Source organism: Elgaria multicarinata, chromosome 2, assembly GCF_023053635.1.
Source record: "Elgaria multicarinata webbii isolate HBS135686 ecotype San Diego chromosome 2, rElgMul1.1.pri, whole genome shotgun sequence".
Classification (NCBI taxonomy): domain Eukaryota; kingdom Metazoa; phylum Chordata; class Lepidosauria; order Squamata; family Anguidae; genus Elgaria; species Elgaria multicarinata.
Genome location: NC_086172.1, coordinates 72704348 through 72716352, shown reverse-complemented (window position 1 = coordinate 72716352; position 12005 = coordinate 72704348). Strand labels below are relative to the sequence as shown.

General features: G+C 45.0%; 1 protein-coding gene across 11 annotated transcripts in view; it reads left to right on the top strand.

The window, feature by feature from the left end:
- BIN1 (bridging integrator 1) overlaps nt 1-12005 on the top strand; it is a 504124-nt gene that overhangs the window by 430351 nt on the left and 61768 nt on the right. For all 11 annotated transcript variants that reach the window (XM_063116713.1, XM_063116716.1, XM_063116722.1 and 8 more), the window contains 3 exons: nt 1945-1999; nt 3327-3421; nt 5233-5328. In XM_063116713.1, coding sequence (XP_062972783.1) covers nt 1945-1999; nt 3327-3421; nt 5233-5328 — 246 coding nt within the window. The remainder of the gene's footprint in view (nt 1-1944; nt 2000-3326; nt 3422-5232; nt 5329-12005) is intronic.

The following is a 12005-nucleotide window of genomic DNA, read 5'->3' as shown; positions in this document are numbered from 1 at the left end:
GCAGCTTCTGTGGCAATAGTGAAAGTCCATCCAACCTTAGTTAATTATAGCTGTGAAAAGGCAATCAGAATGATCTCCTCTCCTTGGTACTCCCTTCAGAGGCACATATTATGAAGACAATGGCATCAGAAAAAAGAGAAGTTCTGCTTCTCAATCAAGAGAAGTATAGTGAGATGGTCTCTGCTGATTCCTGCTTTCTTCTGCTGTATAGCTGCTAGCTCTGGTGAAACAACTGGCTGTATGACAGTCTGTAGAACTGGAAAAAATAGTTCCCAAAATTCTCCATAAGTGCCTTCTCTGAAAATAATATTCTCTGAATATTATGTATCTGTTGAATATTTGATATCCAATAATACTTGATATTTTACACGTTTACAATTGATAGTTGCCATGTAATTACTTGACTGTCAAATAATAAACACATGACAGTATCTGACAGTAGTCTATAGACATTTTAAAACTGAGTATAGTAAATACGTGAGGAGGGGGAGAAGGCTAGCCCTGTCTTTTGCACCTCTGTTTCCATTGCCCTTTAGATGTGGATGTTTTGAAGGGGCAACCTTCCTATATCCATGGAGGTGCTCTACATGATTTGGACCAAGCTATCTGCACTCCATCAGGTATTGCAGTGCCAAGCCATGTAAATCTTTATAGTCAAAACCAGAATCCTGAATCAGGATTGGAAACATTGCAAGCAGGCTAGAATTGGTGTTCGGTGTCCACATCTTCTGAAGCCAGGTTATCTTTGTTCAGATAGGGGTGTAGCTGGGCCACCATCTGAAGCTGATAGTAGGCACTCCATAGCACTGAGGCCGAGAAGTCTCAAGTGACAAAGATGGCTTCAGGAGAACTCCCAGGCTATGAATCTGCCCCTTCAGGGAGGATGCAGCCCCATTCAGAACAGGCTGACCATCCTCCATCCAGTCAGAAGAACCACTCACTAACAGCTTCTCGGTCTTGTCTAGACAAAGTCATCCTTCATGTGCAGAGGAGACTGAAATGGAGACAGAAGGGGTGGGACTAGATTTGTTTACTTATTTAAAATAGTTATGAGTAGCTTTTCCACTAAAGGCTCCAAACCAACTAACAATACAATAGGAACAGCTAAAATGTTCGGGTCTGAGAAAAAATAGAACAATTAAAAAAAAATCACCAAAGCAGCAGACAAATAAATAAATTAACAGATGATACAATAAAAGCAGAAGCAGAATTTAATGGGACTCATTCCAAGATGCTGGTCATAACCATGAAAGTCCTAAATGGTTTGGGACCAGGATTTTGGAAGGACTGTCTCCTCCCATATATCTGCCTGCTTGTTGTATTTCTTATCCAAGTTCTCTCCCTATATTCTATTGCTTTCAATAGGAGGTGTTTTTGGCTGGGAATTGGGACAGGGCCCTTTGACTGTAGCACTCGGGTTGTGGAATTCCCTCTCTAAAGAAAGCCTAGTTGGTCCTATCCCTTTGTGTAGGTGTAAATGATGAAACCTTTCTGTCTTGTCATGCGTTTTGTTAGATCTCTCTGCTCTTGACATGTTTGTATGGGTCTGTTTTAATGCTCTCTGTTTACTGGGAATCAGTATTTTCATACTTGTATGGATATAAGTTGCCTTATGTCTATGTATGTGTTTGTGTGTTGCTTTGAGGGCTGAATGGGGTGGTATAAATAATTTAATAAATAAAACTAAAAGCCTTGGAAAATTAAGAAGCCTCTAGTGTGGGAACTAAGTGAAGATAATCTAAGTTGTGATGGAGGATAGTGTTCCCTAAACAGAGCACCAACGATAAAAAGCCATAGATCACAATGATCAGACAAGTGTTGTTTTTTTTAAGGGAGAAGGCAGTCCATCTAAGCATCCAGCACTTTAAATGGAGTCTTGAAACAAACTGTTGCCTTTTTGCTGTTGTATAGCTTACTCCCTCTCTCTGTTCTCTGTCTTTTTAGACGGAAGGAAGCAAGTTGCAGAAGGATCTCCGGACATACCTGGCTTCAGTAAAAGGTAAAGCCTGGAAAAATAGCTGTGATAGCATTTCTAGAATCTTCCTTCTGTGAGATAAATGTCAACAGTTGCTATCTAGGCCTGTGTGTGTTTTACAGCTAAGAGTTAATGCTATCTGTATTAACTTTAGAAAGCTACAAATGTATAGCTAACTAGTTGTAGGAAATTTTAGTGAAGGTTGGCAAGTATCTATCACAGGCAACTGCTACTTACTTCTAGCATACGGTTGTACCGAATGTACATATAGCCTTTACCAGTCACATGAAATGCCTCAGAGTCCAAAACCATTGACAGCAAGAGTTTAGCAAACACTCAAGGGATGGGTACTTTTCCTTGCCATCCAATGTTAATCTTACTTAGAGTAAACCTGGGGGTTGTCTTCATGGCTCCAGGTTGCCACCTATTTTGAGAAAACCCCACACTTTCGCTGCTGAGGGGTGGCGGTGGCTAATCCCAATGCAGAAGGCAGCACGGGCTTTCCGGCAGCTATTTTGTTCGCCAAGCCCTCTGCCCAGGCTTCCAATGACCAATCATAGGGTGCCATCCACCCGGAAATGCCTCCACTTTGACACCAGAGTGAGGTCACATGGTGGAAGGTCACATGGTGGAATATATATATATTTTAATGAACCGCCCAGAGAGCTTCGGCTATTGGGTGGTATAGAAATGTAATAAATAAAATAAATAATAATAATAATAATAATAATATATATATATATTCCTAATTCCCATGACTGAAGTGCTAGTTTGGACAATCAAAATTGGACACTTCTCTTTCTGATGGAACTACCCCTCACTTTTTTTTTTGGAATACTTTCGCTCATAATTTAAACGCACATGCATACACACACATGGTTTGGTCCTGACTAATTGTATTGTTCATAGGAACTCCCGATACGCTTTTGCCAGTATGTTATCATTATCTGGAGGGAATGAGAGACAGAGAGAAATTCAGACTTGTTTGTTCTGAATGCTCTGAAAGTACAACCCTGCAAACAATGTTTTATGTTCAAAACTGCAAATTGGCCACTACCAAATGATAGTTTGTTTACACCGTTTTGAAACAAATATGTTCCATTTCTTTTGATTGCCCACACTAGATGGGAAATGTTAAACCCAGTGGTTCTTGGTACATATAGTGTTCCTATGTTAATCTCTGTTTTCCTTGCCTGGAAAATAACTCAGTTAAAGTATCACTGTGTATTTGGGATGAGGACTAGGTCAGTGAGTAAAGTTCATTTCCTTCCTCTTTCCCCTTTGGGATGAGTACTCTGTGGGATGCTGCTGTGCCTTTCAAAATTCGGATTCTCTCTTTTCTATCTCCAAGCAATGCATGACGCTTCCAAGAAACTGACAGAATGTTTGCAAGAAGTCTATGAGCCAGAGTGGCCGGGAAGAGATGATACCAATAAAATAGCAGAGGTGAGGTTCTGTTTTATCATGGGTCAGCATCACTTATGTATTGTGACCTCCAAATTCATCACATGGGGCCATAATTGTTAGTCTGATTTTGGAGTTTACAGCTCGGTTCAGACATAACATGACACAATCATAGTTTAGTGTTAAATAAAAAAAGCCTGCTCAATTCTCAGCTTCCTCCTGCAGCGTGGCCACGATGAGGAGAATGGAAGCATCCCCTTTTAACACTAACCATGGTTTCTTGTTCTATCCAAAAAAGACAGAATGTGGTTCATTTAAATTATAGCTTACTGAAGCAAGCTAGATCATAAACCATAGTTGTTTCAATAAATCATGGTTTAAATTAACTGCAGATTATTCTTTTCAGATGTAATGATAAACCATGGTTAGTGTTGAACAGGAAGTGGATGCTTCCAATTTTCTCCTCATGGTTACATTGGAAGAAAAGGGTTGGGGGTGAGCAAGCTTGAGGCTCAATTCATATCATTGTTTAACCCAGCCTTCCCCAGCTTAGGGCCCTCCAGATGTTTTGGACTACAATGCCTAGGATTCTTGACTATTAATTATGCTTGCTGGGCCTGATGGATGTTGAAGTCCAAAACATCTGTAGCACACCAGGGCCTCATCTACACCAAGCAGGATATTGCACTATGAAAGTGGTATATAAAAGGCAGGAGCCACACCAAGCAGGATGTAGCAGTATGAAAGCGGTATATGGTCTGTGTCAATGGGCTCCAACAGCTGTCAGTGCACTTCAATACCACTATAAAGCAGTAGTGTGGCTCCTACCTTTTATATACTGCTTTCATACCACTTTCATAGTGGAATATCCTACTTGGTGTACATGAGGCCTATGTTGGGGAGGGCCAGTTTAATATTACATTTGAATTGGGCCAGTGTGTTCTAGGGCCTAATCTACACCAAGCAGGATATTGCACTATGAAAGCGGTGTGAAAGCGGTATATGGTATGTGTCAATGGACCCCAACAGTTGTCAGTGCAGTTCAATACCGCTATAAAGCAGTAGTGTGGCTCCTGCCTTTGATATACTGCTTTCATACCTCTTTCATAGTGCAATATCCTGCTTGGTGTAGATTAGGCCTAGGCCACAGTACATTCATCATGTGATCTTAAATATTCTGCAGAACAACAAAAACATAACATGACCCAAAGAGTAGCAGTTGTTTTAGATCCTCAACAGGGCAGTATACTGACCCATATGTGTACTATTTCTTAACTACTCTTATTGTATGGAACTGGGGCACTTGCTGATGCTTTGGGTCCTTGGATAAGAGCTCCAATGAGTGGCTGGAACCCACATATATAACAAAACCAAAGACCAAACTATATGCATTGCAGATGAAGGCATAGCTAGGCTAGCCATTTCTGGCAGGTTTTTTTGTGCCTCTAACTACTATATGGCAGGCACACATTCAACAGACAGAGCTTTCCCCTGCTGTGTGGGAGATGCAGTCAAGGGGAAACCTTTGCCTATTTAATTTCTGCAGATCGTTGCAGCTTTTGATGCATTTTGAGCTCTCTGCCCCAAAGAAAGTGGGGGCACTGGTAAGTATACATGTTTTTACATGTACATCACTAAACAAACATAAGTTTGCAAACATGTGTTTTACACAAGTTCACTCATCAGTGCTTTGGGATTGGCTGCAGTTCAGTTGTTGAGAGAATGTATGTTTCATGGTACATCTGGATTTGCCCTCCATCATATATGAAATGACTCAGAAAGACCAATATAAGAAACATTGCCGTATTTTACAAAGTTGTTGACTGATCTCCAATCTTCTTTTCCCGTTCTAGAACAATGACCTGCTGTGGAATGACTTCCATCAGAAGTTGGTGGATCAGGCACTGCTAACTATGGACACCTACCTCGGCCAGTTTCCAGACATAAAAGTATGGGGCTCATTTTACTCCTATCCTTTTATTCTTTTTTGAAAAAAGAAGGCTATGCTATATATGAATAAAGGAACAGTTTTGTAAGAAACTATGTTCTCTGCAGGATCTTACCTTTCCTGTTTTGGGTTGATTGGTGAAAGGACATTAGCCTTATTCTTATGTCAGGCACAGAGAGTATAGTCCATGGGTGGGCAGCCTATGGCCCTCCAGATTTTTGGGTTACAACAGGTTTGAGGTTTTGGTAATAGTGTATGAAGCCCTAAACAATAAAGGACTAAGGGCCTTGCTAGACCTACCTTAAAATCCGGGTGTGTGGAGGGGCCAGCCCGCACTAGAAGTAGCACGGGCTGTTGCTCCTATCCACAGTCTGAAGCGATGGGGTAAAGGAAAGTCCCGTCACGTCGGCCATTTTGTTTCATATCTTAAAGGGGCCAGGTGTGCAGGAGCGCACCAGTGACTAAGGTAGGTTTTTTTAAAAATTAAAAACAGGGTTCCCCGCCCCCCCCGATTTCCCCACCCTGGCCACGATTTCCCCCCACGATCTCCGGTTTCCCCCCATGGCTCCATTTCCCCCCATCCCCCACAATCTCCGATTCCACCCCCCATCCCCTGCGATCTCCGGTTTTCCCCCCTCCCCCGCGATCTCCAATTCCCCCCATCCCCCGCGATCTCCAGTTCCCCCCATCCCCTGCGATCTCCGGTTTCACCCCCATCCCCCGCGATTACCCCCATCCCCCATGGCTCTGATTCCCCCCCATCCCCTGCGATCTCCGGTTTCCCCCATCCCTCATGGCTCCGATTCCCCTCGATCTGCCCCCCTGCCCTGATGGCCGCAGCGCTGTCCGCCGCTTTTCCCGGCTACTCACGAGTAATTGTGGTAGCCGGGAAAAGCGGCGGACCAGTCTACACGCCCGCGGTCTGGGGCTCAGCCTGAGACCGCAGGAAATACCAGGCCAAAAGCGGTGCTGGTTACCCTGGGGCCAGGGAGGTTTGACCCCTGCCTGAGCCCAGGATCCCCTGTGCGTCATCTGGACGCACAGGGACGAGCCCGGGCCTTGCACCAGGCTAAACCCTGGTCTAGCAACGGCCTAAGTTAGTTGAGAGAGCACCTTCTCTCTTTATCAACCTTTATCAGCCCAGTCATCAGATGGCATAGTCCTGATAGTTCCGCATGGGTTGTCGCATTGAACTGTATGGGCCACATGGTTGCTGCTCTCTTCCCATGTAATTTCAGCTTGTTTCAAACGTAGAAGAGAAGCAGGAAGCAGAGTGATGGTAAGGAAATAGGATTTCCCCTTGTCTGAAAGTCTAAGAACTAATTGGTTTTAAAAGTTAAAAGTCCATCAGAACAGTACTTCAATTTCTGATGAAAAACAGTTGTGAAGAGGGCTTGGCTGATCGCATCTGGGATATAATACTTACCAAAACCATAGAATGTGCTAAATTCACCAAGCTTGCACTTTGTTTAAACTATTTAAGTGGTTTTTACTGCTTTTAAATTCTATACTGGTTTTAGCTTAATGATTTAATGTTTTTAGCTGTGTATATTTATTGTTTGTATAATTTTATCTGTACGCCGCCCTGAGATCCTAGCGATATAGGGCGGGATACAAACATTTTAATAAAATAAATAAATAAATAAATGTGTGTTGCATCAGGAAGCACTATTCAGTATGATGAAAAAGCGCCTTCTTGCTCAATTTCCTGGCAGATGTTAACTGCTGTGTTTGGCTGTATATGACCCCAGCCCCTCAGCATACACCACCAATTTCCTTTCTATCATTCCTTCCTGTGTGTTCTTATGGATGCATTTTTTGCCATCAAGTCTGGTCTCTGGCTGTGGAATGCAGCAGTTGCTTTTTCATTATTCAATGGCCTGAAGCTGATATAAAATTAGCCCAGACTGGACACAAGACCTATTGAGTCTTCCCCACTCATGTCATCTCTCAGAACTCTCAAAGCAAAAATGCTCCAGTAACGAAATGATGCCTTTTCCCTAGTGCTCTTTAAAGAAAAAAAGATGGAAAGAAGAGTAGCTAGGGACTATGTACATTTTGTGTACAAATGTACCCAGCCAGCACAAATGTTCATTCTGCATACTGAAGATGGGCTTGCAGAATAGACTATGTAAATAAATAGGTTTGTGTAAAACTTAATTGTATTTGTGCAGTTATATTTCTGCAAACCTTTGTTTTTTCAATGAGTGGGAGAGATGGGAATTTTTTTAAACAATTCATATAACAAAATGCCACACACACTGGTTTTTCTGGCTGAATTATCCTCTTTGTCATTGCATGAGGTTTTCCTTTCTATTTAGGGTTGAAAGCCTCTGCTCCTCATTTCTTTTTGCCTTGCCTTCAACACCCCCTTCTTTCCCCAAGGAAACATAATCACAAGGAATCCATTAATGCACTTTTGAGGGATTGGTTGCATCTGGTAAAGTTACACACACACACACACACACACACACACACACATATATATATATATATATATATATATATATGTACAGTTGCTAGAGAGAGCGGCAGTCCCATCATGGGGAACTTTTCTCTCTTAAGCATAGGATCCAATCACGTGAGCTTTGAGAAGGTTGAAGAGGAAATGTTCTTTCCATATGGCAGGGCTTGTAACTATGATCTCACACAGAAAAGGTCAGCTTGGCTTTGTCCCAGTGAAATCAAACACCCTGTTTAACCCCCTTTGTTGCATCCCAGAAGAGAGACAAAACCAAGCTGTCTTCCCTTTCTCATGCGCTTAACCAATTTGTGAAGGAAACCTTGTTTTTCTCTGTGCATGTGTTTCCCCATTTAGTTTTGAGCAGCTAACCTCTGGTGACGGCTTTTTTTGGTGAGTTTACCTGGTGCCATTAAGTGCACATTGGGTTGCTGCTAACCTGGCTGACCACTTGCTGGAACTTCTTCTTCAGTAAAGTTGCAGAGCTAACTGGCCTCAACTGTCAGCAGTGATGCTATAGAGACAGAGTTCATCTCCCTCAAGTGGGACCTTGCACTCTTGTTAAATTGTACTCAGAAGTTCCATTTTACATGGAGAAGTGGGCAAGATTGTGTGTGTGTGTGTGTATCATCCTTGGGCAGGGTGGACTATAGTTACAAGTAAGCAGTGGTGAAGTGGTACATTTTGAAGTTCAGGCCCCATAACCACAATCTCAAAAAGAGTCCAAAATTGCAGGCAGTTGGGTTGGCCCATATCAACAAACCAGGAATTTTCATCTCTTTTAAGCAAGGTGGTGTGTTTTTTTGTAAAGCTAATGGGCCTTAATTGCCTGTTCAAGATGAGGTCACCTCAAAATCCTTTGCATCACAAGGAACAATTCATTGCCTTCCCCACCCCCTGCCAGTAACTGTGAGCTTAGTAACTAAGCTCAGAGGGAACAGAAAATTCTGAGTGGGGTGGCAGATGTCAACACCCCTGCTAATGAAAAAGTGCTGGTGATGCTGAGTCCCTGCGAGCACTGGCTCCCCTACATCATTGTGTGTAAGTGTCTTTGTTTTCTTCGGATGATGCCCACACTGGGCGTTGCTAGACCTACCGGGTGTTCCGTCATTGAGGAGCGGTGAAAGCGGATTTTCCCGTTCAGCCGTGACGCCTCATGATCCACACCTGCCTTCGATTTGTGGCGGAAGTTTGCGCCGGTTGTGCTGCTGCCGCCGCGAGCACGGGTGCGCAGCCACACCGGCCTGATTGCCGCGGCTTTTTTTTTCGCTCGCTGCACGGTTTGCGCACGTCCGAAAGACCGCAAACTTGCGCAGCCGTCAGCGATGCCGCCGCCGGCCCTGGCGGCCGCAGCGGCGGCAGTGCCAGCTGAAGTGCTGCTGGTGCTGTTGAGGGTCAACATTGATGCGCTCACTTCCTGATGGGGGTCGTGGCGGGTGTCATATGACCCGAGGTCAATCGTCTGCATGGCCACTCTGTGCCTACATCTCCCATCATGCCTCTGAGGTGTCGGCGGCGATGACCGCCTCTGTGCCCTGTGCCCCATCCCAAGGAGCCAACCCACATCTGGCCGTAGCCATGGCAGCAGCCCACAAACAGCTCTGCCCTCTGCCAGCCTGGTACCCACACTAACAGGCAGCGTACAGCACCGCCATTATGCGGCCACGGTAGCTGCCCACCGCAAGGAGTCACCAGCCACTTTTCCGGTCCTCCGGTCCTGCGCAAACTGTCACTGGGGGAGTAAAAAAAAAACCACTAGAACAGGCGCACATCCCCCACCCATCCCCCACACACCCCAGCAGCACACTAGCCACTTTTCCGTTCCTCCGTTCCTGCGCAAACTGTCACTGGGGGAATAAAAAAAAAAAGCCGCTCCGCCGCGCTGCCCCAGCTGGCGGACTGTGCGCAAATGGCGGAGGCGGCTTGACCGAAGCCGCTGACCACTCCCCCTTAGCACGCCTTTTCCTGCCCAGTGCGGACCGCAGTGACCTCACATCCCCCCACACGTACTCCGAATTACCGCGGGACGGCAGGAAAAGGCGCCCTAAAACTCACTTTTTTAAAGTCGGGAGAAAGAGGCTTCGCCGCAGGATAACGGCGGATCCTCGTGAACGTCATCTGGAAGCCTCGACGTGACTGCGGAAGGTAACGCGCGCTAGAGCCTCGTCTAGTAACGCCCACAGTCATGCGCATGGGTGCTAAGTAACCTCAGTTCCAAATCCAGCTGTGCAGAGGTAAATATGGTCACTTCTAAAAGGACAGTCTTTCAAACTAGATACTTTAGTATAGCAAAGTGATTTCCAACCTTGGCTCCCCATTGGCCATGGTGGCTAGGGATGATGGGGGTTGTAATCCAACTACATCTGGGGAATCAAGGTTACAGTGTCAGACTAGGAGCAGGGAAAGCTGGGTTCAAATCCCCACTTAGCCATGAAGCTCAGTGGGTGACCTTGGGCCAGTCACACACACACACTCATTCTCAGCCTAACTTCCTGCACAGGATTATTGTTAGGACTGAAAGAAGTGGAGAACCTTACAGCTAGATATAAGTGGACATAGGGCTGCAGCTTCACAGCACAATTTTGTACACACTTACCAGGGAGTAAACTCAATTCAACACAGTGGGACTTACTTCTGAGTAAACATACATAGGATTGCACGGTTAGAAGCCTTTCAGTCGCTCCCCATACTACTTATAAGATTTCCTCAGGAAGGTGTCCATAGGCTTATCCGTTTTTTCCTCACATCAACCCTGTGAGATTGGTTAGTCTGAGAACCAGTGAGTTTGCCCAACTTCACCCAATAGGTCCCCCTAGTCCAAGTCTTCATCCCATCCTACTGGCTCTTTACCAGTAGTTGCAAATGAATGTGTCTTTCTAAGCGGCTGTCTTGATGTCTTCTTTGCCCTGGGATGGCTCTGAATCTGCACAGCGTTGGTTAGATGATGCAGCCGCAGATTCAAAGCCACTCTGGGGCAAAGATCCAAAAAATACACAGCTGGAAAGTTGAGGACTTACCTCAACTTTTCCAGCCAGAGTGAGGGCAGCCTGAGTCTTCCGCCGGTCTGTCCTCACTCAGGAGCTGCTCCAAGGGTGTTCCCAGTGGATGGCAAGCCCCAATTGGTCTCCGTCCGACCAGGCAGAGGGTGAAGGTGGGCCAGCGAGCAGAATGGATGCCGGAAAAAACCCCTTGCACAGGGGAAGAATATTTTCTTCCGCCTGAGGTGCTGCCTCCTCCTAAATTATTTTCTCTCCTCCAGCTGCTGCCACTTCCGCCTCCTCCTCCTCCTCCTCTTTCTCCTAAAAGATATTTTCTCCCCTCCCCAAACTGCTGCCACTGCCGCCTCTTCATAAAAAAAGCATTTTCTCCCCTCCCCGAACTGCTGCCTCCTCTTCCTCCAAAAATAATTTATTTTCTCCCCCCTGAGCTGCTGCCTCCTCCTCCTCCTCCTCCTCACCCTAGTCCCAGGGAGAAGCAGGGGAGATGGCGAATGACAGCAATAAATCTTGCACTTGCTCCTTTGCATGGGGATTATCTGGGGCACAGGATAATCACAGGAGCAAAAACATGAGGTTTTGGGGGAATGCGGCACCAACTCGACACCATGAAGACACCCTCTTAGACAGTCAAGGCGAACTAATTTCAGCTGTTCTGTACATGCCTTTCCCAATAGTCACTGATAGTCACTGATATTAGTTAGGTGAGTCTTTCTGGTAGCTTTAGTGGACTTGAGCCAAATTCGTAGCAGAAAATGGCTTCCTTGATAGAGGCATCTGAAATCCATCTAGTGTTTTAATGTGACTGAATTCTTGAAAGATGCCCAGTGGCTTCATTCAGAGCTGTTCTGGAAACTTAATTATACAAGAGATAAAACCAAGTACAGCATGTCTGACAGGCCAGGAAGCTGGTGAGAGAGCACAATGTACAGACTGGTCAGAGATGCAACAAAATACACACCTGTTTGAGAGGACACTGTGTAATCCCTTGAGCTATTTATGTGGACAGCTAGGCTTGGCAAATGCAGTATTTCATGGCAGTTGTTCTGTTCCCAAAATATCATCTTTTATTTCAAAAAGAATAGCAGTTATTTCAGACAGCAGCCTCCAACTGTGTAGAGTGATGTCTGTTCTATCTTTCTATATTCTTCCACATTTCATATTAGCATGGGCTGCTTCTACTGTGAAAAGATTGAAAAATCTATGCCTTATGGAGAAGGG